Source organism: Pezoporus occidentalis, unplaced genomic scaffold (genome assembly GCF_034315485.1).
Source record: "Pezoporus occidentalis ecotype Australia unplaced genomic scaffold, CSIRO_AGI_Poc_V1 ctg210, whole genome shotgun sequence".
NCBI lineage: Eukaryota > Metazoa > Chordata > Aves > Psittaciformes > Psittacidae > Pezoporus > Pezoporus occidentalis.
In genome coordinates, this window is record NW_026913965.1 from 540,936 (window position 1) to 564,457 (window position 23,522).

General features: G+C 38.8%; 1 protein-coding gene across 4 annotated transcripts in view; it reads right to left on the reverse strand.

Annotated features, from left to right (window-relative positions):
* Positions 1-8,359: 8,359 nt before the first annotated feature.
* Positions 8,360-23,522, reverse strand: part of MYOF (myoferlin) — a 72,939-nt gene continuing 57,776 nt past the window's right edge. For 2 of the 4 annotated variants that reach the window (XM_062619444.1, XM_062619443.1), the window contains 15 exons: positions 22,064-22,162; positions 21,356-21,481; positions 20,417-20,572; positions 20,216-20,307; positions 18,662-18,832; positions 17,977-18,125; positions 17,613-17,752; positions 13,577-13,665; positions 13,396-13,491; positions 12,662-12,803; positions 12,238-12,337; positions 11,136-11,329; positions 9,973-10,082; positions 9,488-9,635; positions 8,360-9,040 (listed from right to left, as the gene is read on the reverse strand). In XM_062619444.1, the coding sequence (XP_062475428.1) occupies positions 9,005-9,040; positions 9,488-9,635; positions 9,973-10,082; positions 11,136-11,329; positions 12,238-12,337; positions 12,662-12,803; positions 13,396-13,491; positions 13,577-13,665; positions 17,613-17,752; positions 17,977-18,125; positions 18,662-18,832; positions 20,216-20,307; positions 20,417-20,572; positions 21,356-21,481; positions 22,064-22,162 (1,848 nt within the window). In that variant the 3' untranslated portion in view covers positions 8,360-9,004. Of the gene's footprint in view, positions 9,041-9,487; positions 9,636-9,972; positions 10,083-11,135; positions 11,330-12,237; positions 12,338-12,661; positions 12,804-13,395; positions 13,492-13,576; positions 13,666-17,612; positions 17,753-17,976; positions 18,126-18,661; positions 18,833-20,215; positions 20,308-20,416; positions 20,573-21,355; positions 21,482-22,063; positions 22,163-22,277; positions 22,290-23,522 lie in introns of those variants that run through there. The other 2 variants (XM_062619445.1, XR_009964983.1) reach the window with 2 other exon arrangements.

Consider the following 23,522-nt stretch of genomic DNA (forward strand, 5'->3'; position numbering starts at 1 on the left):
GAATCTTTCCTGTTTCCTTTCATTCCATAACAGACAGTGAGAGCTAAGCTTGTTTAACTATTGGGAAGGGAAGGCGGGGGGGATTAAATAAGATAATTTGGACAGTATGATGGAATACTGAATTCACAATAAATTCTTTCTTTCACCTTCCTTCTAGTTTTCCTGTCTGCCCAGGAGGCTAAAGACAAGTTCTGTCTTCTAAAGGCTGTCATGGAGTAAGCACTGCCAACAAGGCCAGGTGTAATTTAAAAATATTTATGCATTGTCAGTTCTGGAATTAATCTTTCTTAATTGAATTGACACGAGCTCATGTCTGCAGGTAATGTAAACTGTCAAACACTCTGCCAGTGACAGCATGTTGGTCAGGGTGGTGAAGTTAATGAGAGATCTAAATTATGATGGAATATCTCAGTGCTGGCTTTGGAGCCTGGTGTTTATAAATGCATTAGTAACATCACATTAACTACAGCCTACAGACTTTGGCGTTCAGAAGGGCTAATTATTTGTTTGCAGTTTCTGAAAGAACTGGGGATGAGATATTTGTACCTCAGAAACATTTTAATAGTGTGTTTGTTGCAGTGAAATTTCTTTCCCTTGAAATGCAGGTAATGGATTTTAAAAGCGTAATATATTTAATTTGATAATCAGTGTTTTTATAGTCTGGAGTTACTGTTCTAAAATACACATATCAAAGCATTTATCAACACTGTCTAGAAGAGTCTTACCCATTTCTACTGGCAGCTAGGTCAAGCCTGCAGTTACCCGTTAGCAGAACACTTTAGAATAGTCTAATAATGATGCTTTCCCTTCCTTCCCCTCATGACAAAATGGAATTACTATTAGCTTTCTAAAATCCAGAGAGCACAGGGAGGATATTGCGTGTAACAGAAATCATAGGTAAAGCTTTTACCAAAGGAACAAAATTAGTAGATGAGCCTTTGCTTGCCATAAACAACTTTTCATGAGATCCCAGGATCTTCCAGCTTAGTGGAACATCGTGAGCTCTGCACGACATGCTCAAGGGTGAGGCTGCAGCCTTTTTACTGAGGGGAGGTAGGACCTGATGAATCCACAGTCTGAATGGTCTGTTCTCTGAGGTGAGTACCTGCTTACATGCTATAGTAAGTACTAAGTATTCCACTGTTTTCTGTGCAGGCAGATCTGCTTTGCAATGAGAAATGCATTGTACGTGAAGAGGAGATAGAGTCTCTCTCAAAGAAGCATCACATTTGTGGGAAGCTTGGTGTTATGTGATCTTTCCTCTTTAACTGTCAGAATGAGTGATGTCAATTTTAGGAAAAAAAGATTTTTGAGAGACAGTCCTTTGATGGACCTGTTTGAGGGAGCCCAGAGGAGGCCACAAAAAAGGCTGTAGCACCTCTCCTGTGAGGAATGGCTGAGAGAGTTGGCCTTGTTCAGCGTGAAGAAGAGAAGGCTCAGGGGAGATCTTAGAGCAGCCTTCCAATACCTAAAAATGGGGCTTATGAGAAAGATGGGGAAAAACTTTTTAGCAGGCCATTTTATGATAGGTTTTAAACTAAAAGAGGGGCTATTTAGACTGGTATAATGAAGAATTTTTTTACAGTTAGGGTGGTGAAACACTAGAACAGGTTGCCAAGAAAGTTGTGGGTGCCCCATCCCTGGAAATATTAAAGGTCAGATCGGACAGGGCTCTGAGCAACCTGATCTAGTTGGAGATGTCCTTGCCCATTGTAGGGGCATTGGACTAGATGACCTTTAGAATTCTCTTCTAACCCAAAATGCTCTATGAGAGCAGTTTGCAGAAGTAGTCATGTTCACTGAATAATGCTATTCTCACCAGATCACTGCTTTCCAGTGTTGCTTTTATTTCTTCAGGAACACAGATCATTGGTGTTTTCCTAATATATTTCCTTGCTAGCATTACAAAGCATGAAAATTCTGTAAAGCCACTTTATTACAAGGCAGTGGCTTCTATGACATAATTCAATATATTGCTAATTTGTGTCTCCTTCTGATTCCTTCCCTGTTACTCATTCCCTTGCTTATTGAATGCAGGCAAAGATGAAAGACATTTACAAATAGCTCATATGAAAAATGCTGACCTGATGAGACTACAGTTCACTAAGATCTCTGGAACTGGTGTCTTCATGTTAGCACTTGGCTTTCACATCAGAGTTCATTCAATGGTGTTGCGTCTGCCAGCTCTTTCTATACGGCATTTCACCATTGTCTTATGACGAGTAGTACAGGGTGTGTTAGAGTAGACCAGTCCATGATATTCTGACTAGTGTTTCATCTCATTCGCATAAAGTCTAGGCGTTTCTGGTTAAAATTACAGTAACTTGTGTAATACTTGGGGATGTTAGTGTGGGTCAGATCTTTTATATACATACCATTGAAAATGTGTAGCCCTGCCTTAATCCTGGACATACTCATGAACAATGAAAAATAATTAATAAAATTAAGAAGGAAGGACTAAGGCTTAAATTAGTAGCTAATTCACCTGGCCTTGCCTATGTGAAGTAACAGAAACAGTTTCTACCTTATGCAAGGCTTGGAGTAGCTTATTTGTTTGGAGCCACCAGTAGAAAGATTATTTCTGATTCAGATAAACAGGTTAAAATGTAATTACTTCTTTATGCATAAAAAGAAAACAAAAGTTCATTGAGCTTGGAATTTCAGTTGAGTTGTGAGGTTGTTCATCTTTTGCAGATACAGGGTTCTGTTACAGTCTGGCCCATCTTCCTGAGAGCTTGTAAGAGCTCCAGAACTGCACCAGGCTTGTAGGTTCCTCTGCCCAGTCTAGATGTAGCTCCTGCTGACACAGGCAATTCTGAAAGCTTTCTGCAGATTTTCATTGAAACCTCTATTTATGGTAAAACCAACAAACACGCTATTTTCACAGATGGGCAATGGACTTTTTTCTTTACCCCTTTTTATTTTTTTCCCCCCCAAATTTTCAGAGCAACTCATTTTTTGTCATTGCATTGAGATAAAAAAAAATAAAATACCATAGATGAAATTTTGTATTTCTAGTTTCCAAACTGGAAACTCAGCTTTTAAACCAGTAGTGACATGCAGCCAGGGATATGTATAATACAGCTGAAGTTTTATGGAGCAGGTGGCCACATGCTGAACAATTGCTGTGGTGTTTCAGAGGTGCATCAGTGTATGTACTGCGTCAGCTTGGACAACGTAAGACTGACTTGGAGGCTGGCTGAATTCTTGAAGACATTTTCCCATGTGCCCCAAAAGGGACAAAGAGCAGATCAGTCATTAGATCTGATGCTAATAGCAGAACCCTCCCATGATTTGGCAAGCTGGTCTGGCTTCTGCTGTGCAAGGTGGATTTGGGTTTCCAGCCCATTTTCATCCTTCCTTATTGCTCTGAGTGCACAAGTTTGCTTTCTGGGTCTTTTGCTGGTTGGGAGCAGGGGAGGTACTGTCCTTTTCATTGCTTTGGGGGATTTCCATTCAATTCTCCTTTAATTTGCTCCTCCCTGTTAATCTGGTAAGAGAAGTTTAGAATGTTAAGTGAACAGATAATTCTTAGTTCATGTATATGAGCAAGAAGAATTCAGATTTGCATGAAAATAGCTATCTTCAGGTTGGACCTTTACATTTGGAAATCAGCTCTTTTCAGGTCTATATTTCCCTCAATTGTTATGTGTTTTATTTAATGTGAATGGTGAATGTTTGGGGAGGGACAGAGGTTTGTTTGACTATTCAGATTCATTGGCAGGGTTTAAGTTGGCACAGCATGGATCAGAGCAAGATGAGGGAGACATCTTATTTCTAGTTAAAAGCACACGCTTATGCTTGTGCAATAGAAGTAAAAGTAAATCATTTCTCAGGGTTGATCGCTTCTACCTGTCTACTTTTTCTTTGTGTTAAACTCACGGCGCAGTGGGACTACCCCACTTTGCTTCAGAGTTTTTGAAGGCAAGAAAGGAAACCAAAACCTGAAATAAGTCAGTAACAGTAGCCCCTGTATGGCAACACCGGGTGAAGATCTTACCAAGTGTTCTGGTTCCTTTCTTTCTTGCATAAATACTTGTCCCAGTCTTTTTTTCTTTTTTTCTTTCTTAATATTCGACCAGTAGCAATTCTATAGTGCATATACAGTGCAGGCTTCTGCATGAGGGCGGATGGATTTCATAGTAGAAAGTGTGTATTTTGGGCTACACTGATCTAATGTAGGCAGGATTAGCCTTAAAAGTTTAATTGGCTGTCTCCCACTCTGAAATGGGAACTCTTTAGCTTTGAAAAAAGCCCGCTGAAATCGATCTCCTCTGCCAGGCCAGGGAGTGTCAGAGGTCCAGAGCAGGAGCTCATCACTGGAGTCCCAGAGGTGCCGAGGCCTCAAGTAGCCTTTGGAGGCCAGTGTGTGTTTCTCGCACCTGAGAATGAAGGGCATAAGGCAGAAGTGAAGGCGCTAATTAACTGTGCTATCAGTTCTCAGACAGATAGCTATCTGCACAAAACATTTGTTAACTGTGTTAACTAAAACAAAAGCTTTGTGCATCTGGGAGTAAAAGCAGAGCAGATTGATATACAAGATACTTCCGAAAAGTTTATCCCCTTGAAATCAGGGAAAGGAGTGTTAAGAAATCTGGAATTTTGCTGCAAGAGCCTGATGCTTTTCTCCAGGGTAGTGATGTCTAATGTTTTGCTACTAATGGGAGCTGTCATTGTTTTAGTACATGCTAGTATTTGTCTTTTACATTTAGAGTAAGTGTTGGGCTTCTTAAAGGATTCTTTTTCTCAACTGATAAGTTGTTATGTTGGCAATGTCCTTCCTCATTTTTGGTACATATGTGCTTTGGCAGCTAAGTACTTTTTTGTTACTTTTGTTTTTATTTGGATTTATTTTTATTTTACCTATTGTATTTGTCCTGCTATGGCAAATAATTTCTTCTGAAGATCATTCCTGTGCATTTGACATATTATCTCCCAGAATCTGCCCACAGTCCTGAAACAGAGCCGTGGACCAAAGGAACTTGCAGACAACTCAGTTTGAGAATATTTTGTTTGATGACTACATCAGCTTAAGATATTCTTCTTGAGGCCGTAGCCTATGATTTCTTTCATCACACCATAGTACTAGGGTTTGAAGCAAATAAGAGAATATTCCCACACTAAAAAAAATCAGGAGGGTGGAGGAAGAGGTTTTGCTCTAAGTCTGGTTTTGTTAGTCAAGGACATGGTAATGAATAGGAATAAATACCTGAAGTTAGTAATGCCACCCATGCCAATGGGTTGTGAAGCCGTGGCCCCATTCGAATGGTGACTCTGAAGCCAGCCCGAGGTTTTTGTGGTATTTTATCTGATAACTTGAGTACTTATGCAAGGCTAGAAAACTTGGGAATTCTGCAAGGGAAGGCCTTTCTCATATCTTGTGAGTGTATAATCCTGCTCCTGGTTGCACAGAGCTATATGTGAGTGGAATAACTTCGGGGATTCCTGACAGTGAGCATGGGATGCAGTGAAGTATAAGTGCACGGTCAGACTCAACAGACATAATGTGCATTTCCAATTTCTTTTCTGCATATGACTTTTAAAAGAATTTTCTAGCTTTTCTTGTTTAGAGAATTGTCTGTCTAATTCAGGTCCCTGTCTGAATACATGACAGCCTGGCTATATAAATGACACACACAGCTCTGAGCACCAGAAAGTACTGTGTAAAAAAAACCATTTACTACCCAAAGTAGCATTGACAGAAGATTCAATACTGAATGCTGCCATCTCACTCTTTGACACTGCTTTCAAGTTGCTAAATTGGTACTTTGCATCCAGTGGCATAGACTGGAAATCCTACTTGGGCAACAGCATTGAAGTCAGTGGGGACTAGATCTGGACTTTGTATATAGTAGGCAGGTCTGAACAGGGCTTATAGCTGTGCTTTCCAAAAGCACTTAGAAGCAATGGGCTTTGATATGACTGTTTTTTCCCTTGATTATTAATTATATCTTGTTCATTTCTGTATGTGGGATGTGTTTAGGATAGGAACAGAAGTACTGGAAGGACTTTGTGAACACATGAGACTTGGGATGTCATCTTGTGGTGGTTCAAAGAAATGCAAGAACAGCTTGTAGGTGATGAGTTCCCTGCGTCTTTATTTTTTTGCTGAACTGGATTAGGTGCAAATCTTTTCCTCTTGATGATTCTTTTTTTGTACAATCTGACGAGTTGTAGATTGTCAGTAGCTGTTAAACCCGCTTATAGACCATTCCAGTAGTCAAGGTTTGAGGTGACTGCAGCAAGCAATGGATAGGAAGTCACAGGCTGCTTGGATACCCCAGTATAATAAAGTGCATCTGTTGTTGTTTGAACCTACATAATGTCAGAGACAGAAGGCCCCTGACAATACCACTGGTAATAAAGACACTGCTGTTATTTAGCCGTTTTTTGTTAAAAACACTTGGTGTTTTTCAGCCTTTCCCTGGCTGTTTCAGCTGGTTGCATCTCAGGTTTGAATGACATGAAGGTACACAGGAGGTTACCTCATCAAACATTGTCTTTTTTCCAGACAGAGAAGTAATTTTATACCCACATAATCTTTTCTGTGAAGCACAGAGCCTGTACACTGGGCATTTGGTGACAGGAGGGCAGCTGACCTGGCCCTACCAGCTCACAGGCCAAAATATTTGTCACCTTATCAGTTTAGGTAAAGCAGACTCATAGGAGGAGGAATTCCTGGGGTTAAGTGATTTCCTGTTATAAGGAAGAGTGATATCGGGTACATCTACATTCTGTCCTTTTTTCTGTGTCCTCAAAGGGTGTTTGCCTCAGTTGCTGGCAACTGGAGCAGTAAAGAGCTGTCCTGGACAAAGTGAACATCCCAGTAGTCAGTGCAGAGTGAGAGCAGCATAAAGTTGTTCCCTATGCAGGGCTAAATCTTTGCTAACTGTTGAACTAGGCAGAAAGCTATTGTATGTTGGAGTCATGCACAGCAGCTACACCAGGGATTACAGATTTGACTAGCATTGTACGTAAATATTAGTGATCACATCTTCTTTCTTTTGAACATGTTTTCTTTTGTCTGTTACTGGAGCAGCCTAGGAGACAGAGTGGCTGCTCAGACTTTTCAGTTACATTTTTAATAACATTGCCTAATTGTAGTGAAACTATCAAGCCTATGCATGCTTGGACAAAAAAGCATCTGGAAGAGGGTGAACCCAACTCAGAAGGGCAGTGCCTGCCATTCTTCAAACGCTAGGTGAACAGGCTTGCTCAGATCTCTACTCCATTTCACAATTGTTTTCTGGGGAATGCTTTTTCAAGTTAAATGCTTTCTAATTATAGCCCTAAAAGTAGCACTCTTTCTCGTCTTATAATGAAAATAAGGCTGCTGTGATTTTTACCGGCTGTCAGATTTATGGCATTGATTGAGACAGATTTTAATAGTGGATGATCAAACATTAGCTCATGCAAATTGCCAGTGATTTCTGGAGTGCTATTTCATCATTAGTGAAGGGACAATCCATCTGGATGGTGATTAGTTCCAGCTCTGAGCTCTCGTTCATAGGTCAAGATGCTTGAGAGTTTCTTAACAACCAACAAACAAGGGCGTTGTTATCTTTTTTGACAGGATGACTGCTGCTTGCTCCCCTCCAGCCAATGGGACTTGCCATTCTGGAAATTATTTCATGTAATCCCAGTACTCTACTTGTTCAACAGAGTTAAGTCAGTATAATTTACTTATTCTGCCTGACACGTGCTTATTTTGCAGTTCTGTGTTACAAGAAAGAATTACGTGAGCCACAAAATACAATGCCAGAGATTTTTCAAGACCAATTCTTGCAGTCACTTTTGTGATCTTTTTAAAGACAGCCGAAGTCGTTTGCCAGTTAAGAGTGTGACAACCATATAAAATGCTGATTTCAGGTTCTGCTGCAGATTTCCTACATTTCAAACTCCAAAGGATATTCAGAGAGAGACTTCTGCTTGGTCCTGCCATAAAAGTGAGGTGGAATCCCAGAGTATAACCTGATTTTCAATGCAGATTATATTTTACTCTGCCTAGGGAGAGGAGACTGAGGCCAAATGAAACACTTTCCATGTGCAGATCACATTTCAAATGAGGGTTGAATCTGGGTTGTGTATCCTCTTATGTATGTTTTGATTCAAGGTCATCTCTAAATACAAGCAGTATAGTGAAATTATTCAACAAATTTAATTTATGTATTGGTTTCCTAATTAATGACAAAATTCATTAGAACTTTGTGCAGAAGTTATTTCCTTGTTTTTCACTGTAAAGATTACAGTAAAATACCTTCAACTCCAGGTTCGTGGCCTTACATCCCCTGATACAAACTTTAAAATATGTGATGCATTGTAGTTTTGCAATAGATAAAGAAAACTGGAAACTTGCATATTACTTGTAGATAAGTTTATTTAAACATTTGTAAATCATAAGTAAACATAAGTAAACAGTATCATTTATTTCTATGTGCATGCAGTTGTCACGATACATATCTAGAGTTGTCAAGTCTACAGTGCAGTAAGTAAAAATTTTCAGCAGCATGATGATGAAAACTTTTCTGGAAACAATGTCTGACCCTTCTTTCATTGCACTATGAGGTTTCTTTGGTACACATAGTTTGGTATACATAGTTACAAGTAGTGCTTGTTTTTCATTAAGTTAAAAGCAGCATTTCAAAGTGTGCCTAGTAGAAAGAAATTCTCAAACGGAAGCATCCGTTAAAAAAATAGCAATAGCAGGCAGTCTTCGGAGTGATTTTTATGAAAAATCTAGTTTAAAAGCAAGGAAGTCAGAACTTTACTATGTGTAGATACTACTGAAGTAAAAAAGAAGTACATGAAATGTGAGGGGGTTTGTTTTTTAAGGACACCTCTCATGACCTCTTGAACCTTGGCTAACCTTGGTTAAATTCTTACTTATCTACTTTACAGTTCCAAATACTAGCAGATGAAAAGGATGAAGAGCCTTGCTGAATTTGGTCCATGGCCTGAGGCAAAACCTCCTTACTATTTAAAAAGATGAAGTAAAAACTCTTCTTTAAATTGGCTTCACAATCTTCATTGACAAATAGTTCTGTTGGGAAGCAGGGAAGAAACAATAGAGGTAAAAAGATGTACACAAAATACTGCAGTGTATTTTCAGTGACATTTAAGATACTAAAATAGATCAGAATATATTCAAGGTATGGTAACTTCAGTTAAAAGACAGTAAAAATGAGTAAGGTGTTTCAGATTTCTGAAATCCAGACTTTAGACCGATTTCTAGTTGTGTAGGATATTAACAAGTCTAAAGCACTTGTTTGCTCCATCTATTGGTTAGTTTTAACATAAATTTTAATCGTTTCTCAATAAAAATCAGTGGAAATTGTTTATACCTATAAGGATACAATCCCTGCCTCCCTGCTAAAACTGAGTTGATTGATAGAATCTTGTCTGAGCAAGGGGAGTGTCCTGTTGATGACTCAGATATAAGCTAGCTTCATACTACAGCTGAAGAACAGAAACATGGAAAAATTCTTACCGGCAATGAGTAGAGAAGTACTGCTACAAACAAGAGTAAAATCAGCAAGATGATAAGGCCCAGAAAAAGCCATTTAAACCTGCGCCACACAATAAATTTCATTGTCTTGCAGGGATTTGTAAACCAAAGGAAGGAAGTGTCTGGCCGGCTGTGTTTTGAAAGAAACAAATATTACTCATACTATAAAAACAATAAATACTTATGCATGAACATATAGCACATGGAAACAGTCTGGTTTGGAGTTTGAAGAAAACATGGATAGTTTTGTAATGTAAGACAGCTTTGGTAAATGTGTGCCATTAAAACTGAAACCATCTTGCATTTTATCTTATGCTTGCAGAAGGAAACAAGTTTGGCTTTCATAAATGAAGTTTTACAAAAGATGATGTCTAATAGATCCTTTACTGCATGCAGATTTTTGTTAAGAACATCACAGTAGCTAGATATTATATATTTCTCAAACTAGTGGGAGAAGAATATCTTACTTTGGTAGATCTAGTTTGGGGTTCATGTTGGGTTCATCTCTTCCTTTACCAGCTGGCCTTTCCTCGGCTTCTTTTTCATTGACAACTTCCAGTGTCATTTCAACTTTACCCTTCAGAAAAAATATGGCATGAGACATACATCTTATTAAAGCAGCATTATTAGCACTTCTTTGGTACTTATACAGCAGAGTTTGGGATCAGCTTATTGTGTTCATCTGTGTATTTTCCATTTCATTCTCAAAATACACTTATTTCTGCACTGTGACAATGTCATACTGAAATATCAGAAAATGACAAATAGAAAAAAAAATGAAATCACAGTACATAAAATCATTCCGCTAATTCATATTGTCTTAAGCAATACATTGTTTTTTTTTCCAATATGGCAAACCAAAACCAATTCTTCTCCTCTTTCAAGAACAATCCAAGGATTGTCTCTTTTCCAAACGACTAACCATCTTGTTATTTATATTGCTGTGGCTGACAGATGTTTCTGAATATTTTTTCTCATTTATTAAGTTCCAGTAATAAAGTTTAAAGGAAAAAGCATCATAAAGAAGAAGCAGACACACTTGAAAGGCTTAATATTCTAGCAAGTGATAAATACACATTTATATTCTTCACAGAACAGGTTAAAATGCTTTCGGTCTTCTAACTATCCTCATCAACATGAAGCTAGTCAGAGTTCTCAGAATATAAATTATATTTGCTGTGTACAAAAATCATAGAACTACAGAATAATTAGGGTTGGAAAGGACCTTACAATGCTTTGCAGTTAAACTTTTTTTTCTGTAGTGTTTAATACATTTAGGTTGTCTCATGTTTCTCTAAGCAACAATGTGACGAATTCATTCAGACACAAACTCTACTGGCTGCTTTGGTGAGATAACATGACTCAACCTGATACCAGAGTCCTTCAAATTAAATGGAATTAAACCCAAAATAAATAAATTTAAGTATTGAACTCATACTTCAAAACAAACAAATTGCTGATGAAGCAAAATTCCTAAACTTGTGCATGGAATGTTTTCTTTACTCCTCCTCCATCTATCCCCTGAAAGCTGATGGCAATGCAGGGGATTCTTTAGAGTCTTTCTTTGTAATTTGAAAAGCAAGGTAAGGACATTTTAAGTACTTTTTAAAGAAAGAGGTAATAATCATACCGCTAAAACACGGGAGCCATCCTTTTCAACATAACATGGCCACCATCCTTTCATGGATTTCTGTTCAAAGAGAGAGGCGATCCTGGGAGCCTTCTGAGAACTGTCTGCCTTGTATTCTGGAATCATGTCTATATTGCACTTCTCTGGAACTTTTGCTGGAATGATTGTTTTATGTAAATCAAGTTCCACAAAGCCTAGGAGATGGATAAAAAAATAAACACTGCATAACAAAAACAACTATACAGCAGAGTGGTTCAAAATCAACCTTTCCTATCTCCAAACATGTCATATCGGAAAAGCAATCAACATACACATTACATTCTTGTTTGTCTAATGATGTTGTGAAATAGAGAAGTGGACACATAAGGCTGTTCTTATGACCATCTTGCTAGTGTTCAAAGTGCTGATGGTGCTAAATTGGAATTGGCAAGCTCTCGTCCCCCTTTTTTAATGTAAGACCACTTCATTTTTAATAGAGGTGCGTTTTTTTTTTCCCCCCACACTTCTAAACAGCAGATATTCAAATACATCAAAGTTATACTGATGTAATTTCTGATGGTCAAATGCATGATTTAGCTGACTTTAACAAGGGTTATAAATCAGTAAGTTGTTTTCAGATTTCAAGGCCTATATGGTTTGCATGTAGGCTAAGGACTTCAGAGCTGTCTTAATACAAGGCAAAGAATCTTCTGTAAAGCAATATCTCTATGAAAATGTATTAATAATGGTGTGAAGTAGAATTAACAATGGCATGAAGTAGATTGCTTAACCTAAATTACAGCCTTATATAAACACTCTTACTTAAAATTGAAGTATTCTTGTTTTAAGTAATTCTACTTAAAGAAGCAAAGTAATTTTCATGCACTTTATAATTTCATGGTCTTTGTGATAGGGTTTACCTGAATGAGAGTATCTTGGTATGTATAAAGTAGTCCTTTACTGAGTGTATATTCATGCATTCATTCATGAGCACAAGTAACCCTCCACCACAAGGGAAAAGAAGAGTGTATTTGAATGCTCACTGGCTCACTTTGTAAACATAATCCTTACGTGACAATTGAAAATGACATTGAGACAATTATTTTTTTCTTTGAATTCTTACCCAAATAGTCATCCAAGGAGAACTTGTCATTATCCCATATCTGAATGATCAGTTTAGGTGGGATTCTGAACTCCGTCTTGTCAAGACTCCAGAAATGCTCCTAAGATTTTAAAAAAAACCAAACAAACCAAACCAAGCATGTTTTTAAAATTACGGAAATTCAAAGCTGTGGTCTGTTAGTACTTGTGAATTCTGGGGTTGGAGGACATATTAAGGATCTAATCTTGCCCTTGGTAAGAGGCGACTGCTGTTTGTTGCCCATTTGATGTTCCTGGCTCAAGGGCAAAATTGAATCTGCTCGTAACAGCAGTTTGAGAAAGGTATGCAGATCTGAGCCAAAACATCTCTTTCAATATATAGGTACAAAATTACCAGACTAACTACAATTTGTATTCTAACTATTGAAATCTTTAGAAATACTTACCTTTTTGGAAACTACGCAGAGTTGTTCAGCTGGGAGATAGTCAAAAGGAAAAACAAATCTCCAGTTAAAGTTCCCTTCACCATCCAATGATCGGTAGTGAACATCGGTTTTCTGCTTATTTTCTTCATTTCCAGGCATCCACCTACAAATACAGAGAGAGGCGTCTGCTGTTTGCTACATCAATGCTTGTTTGTACTGTAACCATGTCATTAAGTGGTTCAAACCAGCCATAAGAGTTGCCCGCAGAGGGCTAGAGTGTCTTTCACACATTTTCTCAGTTTGGTTCCACTTTGGCACTGTAAATGGGAACATCTGAACTGAATTTCTGATCTGCCAGTACTGTGTCAGTGCTGCGTTGTTGGCAGACTTTTTCACTTTACTTTACTTTTTAAGAAGGAATTAGATCAATAGTCTAGTAGCATACTTCCCTGATTTCTATTGATTTTTTACATTAAGACTAGGAAATGTAAAAGGTAAGAATTCAGGTTATACAGCACCAAAGCTAACTTCCCTGTTTCGTTATTTGCTTCCCTTCTCAAGAGATGAGTGCATGCTAACTGGTCTCATGCTTTATCTTATAATACTTCTGTACTGTGAGGTTACCACTATTTCAAAGGCTGTAGCGTGCATTGACTTGGCTGAACCAAAGCATCTTTGGAAACCATAGTCTAGGGATTCTCAGGACATTCTGAATATCATTCATTTGTAAATTTTACATGACAGGATGCTCCTACCCCTTCACGTAAATGTCACTCATTTCTTCCCCTGTGATGCTCTTTTCATCCAGAAGGACATCTTTGGTGTTCCAGACAATCACCCGCAAGATATACCTAAGAGAGAAGACATTTGGGGAAAGAAAATTGAATTGCCTTTGTCAGGGCTGTCACATGGTGTGTAGTATATACAGATACTCACTTCCTGGCTTTTCGAGGAGCGATATTGAAGGGAGGGCCTGGCGGTCCTAAGCTTTTGGGGAAAACATCAACCCACATCTGGAGCTTTCCCTGTAGCAGTGGAGAAGATGGATGAGAGATTGTTCGTCGCATACAGGTTTGTCATGATAATTCTACAGAACTGCTTATTGGCATGCAAAGTACTAGTTTTAGCCACAGAGCAGACCTTACTTGTTACCAGTGTCAGAACTTTGACAGACTTCAGATAGAAGCACGTTCTATAAGCTTTTTCAAGTGAATGATGCCAAGGATTCAGTAGATGGCAGGGATGTTAATTCCTAGTGAAGTCAGTGCAAGTTAGGTGCCTAAATAATTCTCATTCCATAGGTGCAAGTTTCTGTTCTCTCAGAGGTAGTATGAAGTATAGTGTCATACATGTGGCTGATAAGTTTGTTGCTAGTGGCCTACCCAGTATAGCTGATTAGTTTCCCTAACTAGACTGAAGTAAGGCAACCAACTGCATATTTTATATGCTATTTCAAATGCAAGCTCCTTTTTTTTTTGCAGGTAAGTTTTCTAGTTGCTGCAGAAACTTTCTTAAACAAACAACTACTGGTGAGTCAGTAAATGCTAGAAAACAAATGTTAGCCTTTGTGCCTTTGTAATAGAGAGGTCTAGTGTAAGACTTTATGTTTATCACCTCTGGACTTTGTAGAAAAATGAAAAGTTTGGTCTAATTTGTTGAATGTAGCTAGGAAGCTCTTGAACCAGGCTGTCTGCTTTATTGTTGGTGAGGCATTAAATACATATTCCAGGTTATTTCAGTAACAAATAAATAAATAAATCTTTCTCAGTTTCGCCTGTCAGTGTTTAAGGTATCATCTGGGGGTTTTAATGGCAGAACATTACTGCATTTTGTTATCACAGTATCACAGTATCACAGTATGCTGGAGATTGGAAGGGACCTCAAAAGATCATCTAGTCCAATCCCCCTGCCAGAGCAGGAACACCTAGATAACGTTACACAGGAATGAGTCCAGGCGGGCTTTGAATGTCTCCAGGGAAGGAGACTCCACAACCTCCCTGGGCAGCCTGTTCCAGTGTTCCGTCACCCTCACTGAGAAGAAGTTCCTTCTCAAGTTTAAGTGGAACCTCTTGTGTTCCAGTTTGTACCCATTACCCCTTGTCCTATCATTGTTTGCCACTGAGTAGAGCCTGGCTCCATCCTCGTGACACTCCCCCTTTATATATTTATAGACACTTATAAGGTCACCCCTCAGTCTCCTCTTCTCTAAACTATAAAGACCCAGCTCCCTCAGTCTTTCCTCATAAGGGAGATGCTCCACTCCCTTAATCATCTTGGTTGCCCTGCGCTGGACTCTCTCCAGCAGCTCCCTGTCCTTCTTGAACTGAGGGGCCCAGAACTGGACACAATATTCCAGATGGGGTCTCACCAGGGCAGAGTAGAGGGGAAGGAGGACCTCTCTCGACCTACTAACCACCCCCCTTCTAATACACCCCAGGATGCCATTGGCCTTCTTAGCCACAAGGGCACAGTGTTGGCTCATGGTCATCCTGTCGTCCACTAGGACCCCCAGGTCCCTCTCCCCTACACTGCTCTCTAGCAGGTCGTTCCCCAACCTATACTGGAACCTGGGGTTGTTCCTGCCCAGATGCAGGACTCTACACTTTCCCTTGTTATATTTCATCCCGTTATTCCCTGCCCAACTCTCCAGCCTGTCCAGGTCTCGCTGGATGGCAGCACAGCCTTCTGGCGTGTCAGCCACTCCTCCCAGCTTAGTGTCATCAGCAAACTTGCTGATAGTACACTCGATTCCCTCATCTAAATCGTTGATGAATATATTAAATAATACCGGTCCCAGTACTGACCCTTGAGGCACTCCACTAGTTACAGGCCTCCAACTAGACTCAGCCCCATAGACTACAACTCTCTGGCTTCTCTCCTTCAGCCAGTTCGCAGTCCACCTCACTACCTGGTCATCCAGTCCACACTTCCTCAATTTAGCCGTGAGGATGCTGTGGGAGACTGTGTCAAAGGCTTTGCTGAAGTCAAGGTAGACCACATCCACCGCTCTGCCATCATCCATCCACCGTGTTATTTCCTCATAAAAGGCTAAGAGATTGGTCAAACATGATTTCCCCCTGGTGAAGCCATGTTGACTGCCCCTCATAACCCTCTTATCCTTGATATGCCTTAAGATGGCACCAAGGATAAGGTGCTCCATCACTTTCCCAGGGATGGAGGTGAGGCTGACCGGTCTATAGTTACCCGGGTCCTCCTTCTTGCCCTTTTTGAAGACCGGAGTGACATTTGCCTTCCTCCAGTCCTCAGGCACCTCTCCCGTTTCCCAGGACTTGGTAAAGATGATGGCGAGTGGTCTAGCAATGACTTCCGCCAGTTCCCTCAGCACCCGCGGGTGCATCCCATCTGGACCCATGGATTTATGGACGTCCAGATTGCTCAACTGATCTCTAACCCATTCCTCATCGACTAAGGCAAGTCGCTCCGTCGACCTGACTTCATCTAAGGTCTCAGGGGTATAGGGCTCTTCAGGACTGCCTGCAGCAGAGTAGACAGAGACAAAGAAGGCATTCAGTAACTCTGCCATCTCTGCATCTTCTGTCACCAGGGCACCCATCCCGTTCATCAGTGGGCCTACATTGCCTCTGGTGTTAGTTTTGTCTGCCATGTACTTGAAAAAGCTCTTTTTGCTGTCCTTGACCCTTCTTGCCAGGTTTAATTCTAAGGAAGCCTTAGTCCTCCTAGCTGCCTTCCTACATCCCCTAGCAGCAGCCTTATATTCCTCCCAAGTGGCCAGCCCCTCCTTCCATGACCTGTAAACTCTCCTCTTCCACTTGAGCATACCCAGCAATTCCCTATTTAGCCACACAGGTCTCTTGGCCCTCTTCCTTGACTTCCTACGTGTCGGGATGCTCCGATCTTGAGCACGGAAAAAGCAGTCCTTGAATGTCAACCAACTATCTTGGGCCCCTTTTCCTTCAAGCAGCCTTGCCCATGGGATTTCCCGTAGCAATTGCTTGAAAAGGCCAAAGTTTGCCCTGCTAAAGTCCAGGGTTGCAATTCTACTTGGTATTCTACTAGTCCTACCACACAAGATCCTGAACTTCACCATCTCGTGGTCGCTGCAACCAAGGCAGCCCTCAACCCTTACTGCTTCAACCAGATCCTCCTTGTTAGTGAGGATGAGATCCAGCAGCGCTCCTCTCCTGGTCGGCTCATCCACCATTTGCAGGAGGAAGTTATCATCCACACACTGGAGGAACCTCCTGGACTGCGGCTGGGTTGCCGAGTGGTCCTTCCAGCAAACATCAGGGAAGTTAAAATCCCCCATGACGACCACGGCCTGTGACTGTGAGGCCGCTCTCAGCTGCCTGTAGAAGGCCTCGTCAACTTCCTCACCCTGATCTGGGGGTCTGTAACAGACACCTACAACAGTATCGCCCCTGCCAGCCTGCCCCTTAATTCTCACCCACAGACTCTCAACTCGCTCATCATCTGTCCCCAGACAGAACTCGGTGCATTGTAGTTCCTCCCGCACATAAAGAGCAACCCCACCACCCTTCCTGGCTGGCCTGTCTTTCCTGAAAAGGACATAGCCCTCCATGACTATATTCCAGTCATGTGAGCTGTCCCACCAAGTCTCTGTAATTGCCACCAGATCATAGTCTCCTGACTTAACACAGGTTTCCAACTCCTCCTGTTTATTTCCCATGCTGCGCGCATTGGTGTACAGACATTTCAGGGAGCGAGCTGAGCACACCGATTTCACCCTAGGGTTATAGGAGGCCTCCCAGTCTTCATTAATTCTGGAGCGCTGCCCCACTGGGGCAAGCCCAGCAACAACCCCATCCCCCTTCGAATCTAGTTTAAAGCTCTATGTTTGTAAACTAACCTGCAATATTAATCTGTAGCCCTCTTTACCCTGAGTGATACTACTCTGTTGACAACACAATATAAATGTCGAAGTGCTCCATTTCTGTATTCAGGAAACCAGAAGTAAACTGGTTCATAGTACCTGGGAGATGTTGGGCTGGAAGGTGCTATATAAAGTCCTTGTCTCCACATGTTCAGGTACCAAACCCTGGGTTCTGAGGATATGAAGAGCTAGCCGCTCTTCACCTGGTCCAAGATGCTGATGCAAAATTTTGTTAGCTTCTGTAATAAAAAAAGAAGAAAAAGAACAGGGGGTCATAAACCAGAATTTGCATTTGAACTTTTAAAAAAATGTAAAACTAGATATTTAAAATTGAGGAGAAAACTGTGCTCAATGTTAAAAAAAAAATAAAGGTTTTGTCTAATTTTCCATAATAATTGAAAGGTTTTATATTTGTATCAATATGAATTTAAGACAGAAATATAAAATAAATGAGCTAGCTTACCAGCTTCCTCCAAGGTATAGTCTCTTCCCCCGTAGTTAATCCTTCTACCATTCTCAGAGAGGACAGGAGGAGGATAGCCTTTAAACCTGGCTACATTTTGCAGTAGCTGAGTTGGTTTTAGTTGATCACGCCAGGTATTCACACCTGAACTTTTAGGAAAGCAACAGAAACACATCCTAAAATTATTCACTATTCAGGGCATTTACACGTCATGTAAAATGTATTTATTAATCAGAAAGGGCAGCCACTGTAACTGCCTACATTGAGGCCAGTTGAGTTTGATACAGTAACATAGCTTTGTACCAGCTCAATTAATTACCTTCCAAGACAGAGTGCTTTTTTTTTTTTCACATATCAAAATAATTTACACCAACAAATGTTTTCGAATTTATTTCCAGGAGTAGTTCAGAAAATTCTGCTAAGTGTGTGTTTTCTGGATAGGAATAACATACATTACCATATAAAATTTAAATGTTTAACATCATGGTTTTCAGTCAAGGCTCTTCTGAAGACTTTGCAGCTTAACTTGGAATTCAGATGACAGAGTGAGCACAGCAAACACCCATGAGAAGCCCTAGCATTGTTTTTTTTTACCATATAATTAAGACAAAAGAAGCCTAGATTTTTTAGAGACTCAGTACTAGGTGTCACAGGTAAAGATTTTCAATAGACAAAAATGACTTACACCCAGTACTGCTGGGGGATGCCACAGTGAGATCCGTAACGAGAAAGGAATCTATTCTCAAGATCAATTATGGTTTCACCCACTTTTTCATCACGTGTCAATGTGTCATAATCATAGACTGAAATTTTCAGATCCTTTTCTTGAGGCAAAAAGCAGCTGAGTTCATACATTCTAAACACAAAAATATTCAATTAACACCACTGCACTTCTGAGCAATGTTTTTTATTTTTAAACTAAAAAACAAAACCAAACAAAACCCAAACAACCCAAACCCTTAAAAAATATAATTGCTTTTTCATTTATTTTTAAGCCTTTACAAGATATGAAAGGGATGCTTCAAAAGCTAATAAATCTAGTAGTTGTTACCACTCATGCCCCAATTTTTATTTGCACTTATTAATAATTCCATTTGTACTCCTGTAGATATTACGTCATTCCTTTCTGCACAAAGTATTACTGAGATGTTTTCAGTGTAGCAGCTTGAATTGGGACTGAGAAAGAAAGCAGTGTGGCTCTGCCAGCTACTCTGTAAAAAGGGTGGATATTCAATCCATAGTTTCTGTATGATTAGAAAGTTTTATGTTTTTTTTTACTACAATACAAACACAGTTGGAGCCTTAAAAAAAGTGCTGTTCAAATGCTTAGCTTCTATGACTGGAAGGGATTACTCTGTCATCTAGCTGTCAGACTGTAGAGTTTTCTCAAATTCTCCAAATTTACTTTCTAGATACGCAGCCTCATGGTTTCTACTGCTGCTGAGTCCATCACCCTTGAGGTAGAGTATCCCATGGTTAATTATTCTTGGCATCTTTTTCAATTGTTTGTTTGTTTTATTTCTAGTCTAACTTTTTAAATTTGGCTTCCAGAATCATTCTGAAAAAACTTGGAATTTTGAAGGTACTTTGTACCTGTAATCAAGTCTCTTTGCTGTCTCTTTCATTGCCTGATTTGAACAATTGAAATCTTGCAGCATATCATTGCAAAGCATGCTTTCCAAACTTTTTATAATCCTTCTAGTCCTCCCCTCCCAAGTTTCTAATTTATCAGAATCCTCCTCTAACTCTGGACACCAAAACAGACCCAGAATTTCATTAGTAATTATAAAGATGATGTAAGCTTTCTATTTCTAATTAGTATTTTTCTTTTCATATATTTCAAAGACATCACTAGCCTTTGAAGGAAAGACTAATGTACTGGGAATACATGTTAAGATGATTACTCACTGTGACATCCAAGTAGTTTTCAGTTGAAACTTCTTCCATATTCTATAAGTGTATTTTGTTGTTATTGTATGCTTAACACAGGGTGGTTCATACACTATATATATATACACATTGTTTGACTTTGTGCAATTTATTCCTGTGATACAGAAAACCTATAGTCTAGCCAAATGCCTGTGTAGTCCCTTGATTTCAAAGGGAAATGTCTTATGCAATTTTACTATCAGTATATAACTATGAATAGATCACTGGATATCTCAAACAATGCTTTATCTTAAAAAAAAAAGGAAACATTCTAAAATACAATAAACTGAAAACACAAAAAGTTTGTTACCTGCCAAAAATTGGGTTGAGAGTGTTAGGCACATAATTATCTCTGTCTTCAATGACTTTTTTGCTTAGGGATATTTTTATATAAGGATCACACTATTTAAAATAAGAAAAAATGTAAAGAAATGGTTATCAAGACCAACTTCATTTGAAATATACCACATCAGAGTTAGCTCACAGACATTCCAAAAGCAAAAAGTCTCACCAGCCCATTATTATCCTGGGGTTGAAGCTGCAAAGCTCGAACAATATAAATTCGCACAATACACTCCTGAGGCCCACTGTCTGGTAGCTCACGGAACTGGCGAGGAGGAGCTGGAATAGTGGGATCATCAGGTAATGCATAGATTTTAAAGGATCCCTAAAAAATAATATAAGGGCTCAGTCAATATAATGTAGAAAAGTCATTCTGCTAGGTTTGTTTTTTTTTATATATTTATCCTACACACAAACACTCTGTTTTATAACAAATAGCAAAATTATAGCTTGATCCAAATGTTATAGCTTGAAGTCTTTTGTTTCACTTTAGTGGGTTTTGCATAAGACTTACTACACAGCTAAGGCTATATCCTTGGTCACTTTAAATCAATACAGCTGCTTTGATTTCAACACAACTACTCAATTTGCTCCAGCTGAGAATACGTAACAAATACTTCATTTTTATTTCCCTCTCCAAAAGTATCATTTAATGTTTGGTTGTATTTCCTGGTTTTGGAGGTTTGGGTTTTGTTTTGGTTTCTTTTACATACAACGTTAACATTACTATAATCTTTAGAAGGCACAGACACAGTGACAGAAATAATAAAAAATCTTTTCCAAATTCATTCTAGAAATGCACTTCACTCAGAACATCTGCAGGATGGGGAGGTTTTGTTTCACAGGTATCAGAGAAGACCACTTTAGCAGGGATGATAAATTATTTTAACTTAATAGGTATAATTTTTAGTGTGAGTAATGCGCAGCTGTACCTTCCTTGGAAAAGAAGGGCCTGTACCTAGGCAGCTATGAGCATCTGTTGCCCCTGTTAACATATGCATCCATATTTAAGCTGCAATGCTTGCATGTAGACTTACTTAAATGATAGCCACATACATACAAAAGACTGCATCTAGCATTTGCTTGTTGCCCATTATTCCAAATTTACCTTAAATTCCCCAACCACTGATGGATCATCACTGTCCTCAGATTTGCCTCTGTATAGTTTAAATGTATCACAGAAGTCTGTTAAGCTATGAAATTCAGGTACTTTTTCCAATTCACAGTCATACACCTTAAAAAAAAGAAAAAAAGGAAAATTAAGAAAGTGCAGCTTATAAATTATCATACATATTGGCTCCACCACTGGGGCATTGCAAAGTATACTGTGTGTTTATTAGACTATCTTAAGAAACCAAAGCATTTGGAACTTCAACTAAACAAAAGAAAGCTCCAGATCCTCTGGGTTCGTAGTTACTCAGTGTGTAGATTTATTTAGGGTCTGCTTGGCACCCAAAGCAGTCAAGAGTAAGATTCCATTTGATTAAAGGTTAGATTAAATTTAATACATCTTTCAGTAAGTGTAGTTGAGTAGAAAAGAAGTAAAGGTATCTTCTTAAGACCTTCATTTCACCACATGAATTAGTAATGGACCTTTACTAATTTTTAAGAGCACTTAAATGATCTCAAAAATTTCATTTTTTTTAAATTTAATTTAAAAATTTTTAGACTTAAATTTTAAATTTTAATTAATTTTTTTATAACTTTAATTTTTAGAGCATTTAAGAAAACAGAAGGCACCTATAAAAAAACCCTGTTTATAGGTTTTGGGCCTATAAACATTGAGAGTGCTAATTTATTTTATTCTGAATAATACCTTTAAGGTGTCATATCCTTTTGCAATATACTGTCCACATTTTTCATGTTCTCCTACTGAAGCATAAAATTTGCTCCACCAATCAACTATTTCTTCCTCCTTAAAGAAAAGCAAATAAAAGCCTTTTATTGGGAGATAAAGCCTCTTTTATATCTTGCTGTCCAGCGGAAACAATGAACAGCTAAGCATACTAAAATACAGTAGTATACATTACCTTTTCCGTAAGCTGCTCATCAGGATCAATTCATAAAAATAAAAGCAAAATAAAAACAACGGTAAGAATATGGTCTGTAGAATTGCACACAGTTAAATATGCTTTAAAAGGTTAGATTTTTGCATATAGTGTGTATGTAAAGTAAGTTAGTTACATCAATAATTTATAAATACTTTTGAAGCCTATTGGACACCATGTGTTTTAAGTTTTTATATTTTGCTGCTGTGAGCATGTCCTAGATATTAAACTGGAGCATATATGTATAAAAATTTTAAAAAACAAGTTCTCAGGACTCTAAGACATTATCGCCTGTGCTTTGTTCTTTACATAACAAAGTAAAACTGAGAGAAACTTGATTTTCTTTTTGTATCATTGCAGTGTTACACTCTGGATTTTATTGATTGATTTCCTCAGTAGCATCATTCCCTGCTTCAGCCATGGTTGCAGAGAGTACTGGCTCTGATTTATTTGAGATGAAAAATGTTTTTAAGAGCACTTACAAAACTAAGTCTATTCCAGGCATTCTTTTCCAAACAAATTTCACATACATAAAATTAATGAGATATTTTTGCCCTTTTTGAATATTTACTTCTTTATAAAACAATTTGAATGTTCAACAGCCTTTTCCCTTTTCCTTCTACTATTGTTTATCAATTGTTCACAAGCTGTGGATTTTCAGGAGTCTGAAAAATAGTGAAGAATTATAAAGCACAGTAGCAACCAGTATATGTGTCTATAATTTATCTACATAAGTGTAATAACAATCTGCACAATCCAAAATGCTTCACCTGTTAAATCACAGATACCATAATTATGACCCGATAGTCCCTTAAGAGCAAGCATCATGCATCCCTGTTTGGAGGCCAGGATTAGCAAGTGTCATTTGTGCTGGTGTTGCTAGTGTTTATTTATCATACCTTGTGCTTTAATTTAAAGGCATAATCTATCAATTTTTGTGCAAAGCAGAAGAAATATGCAAAACATTTTATGAATACAAGCCAAATGCATCAATTGGTAAGGACATTATTATGGTATATCATACTCATATACTCCCATTTCTATTCTGTAAGTAATTGTCTTGCTGAGAGGTTATCCAGGAAGACTGGACAAAATACAAGACTGTATTTTTGTAGTCTTGTCTAACTTCAAATCAGAAATACACCATAATTCCATTCACATTTGCATGGGATTGTCAGATTTTCTAAAGGCAACTGAAGTGATTTATTCTGAGAAACCATGTCATTA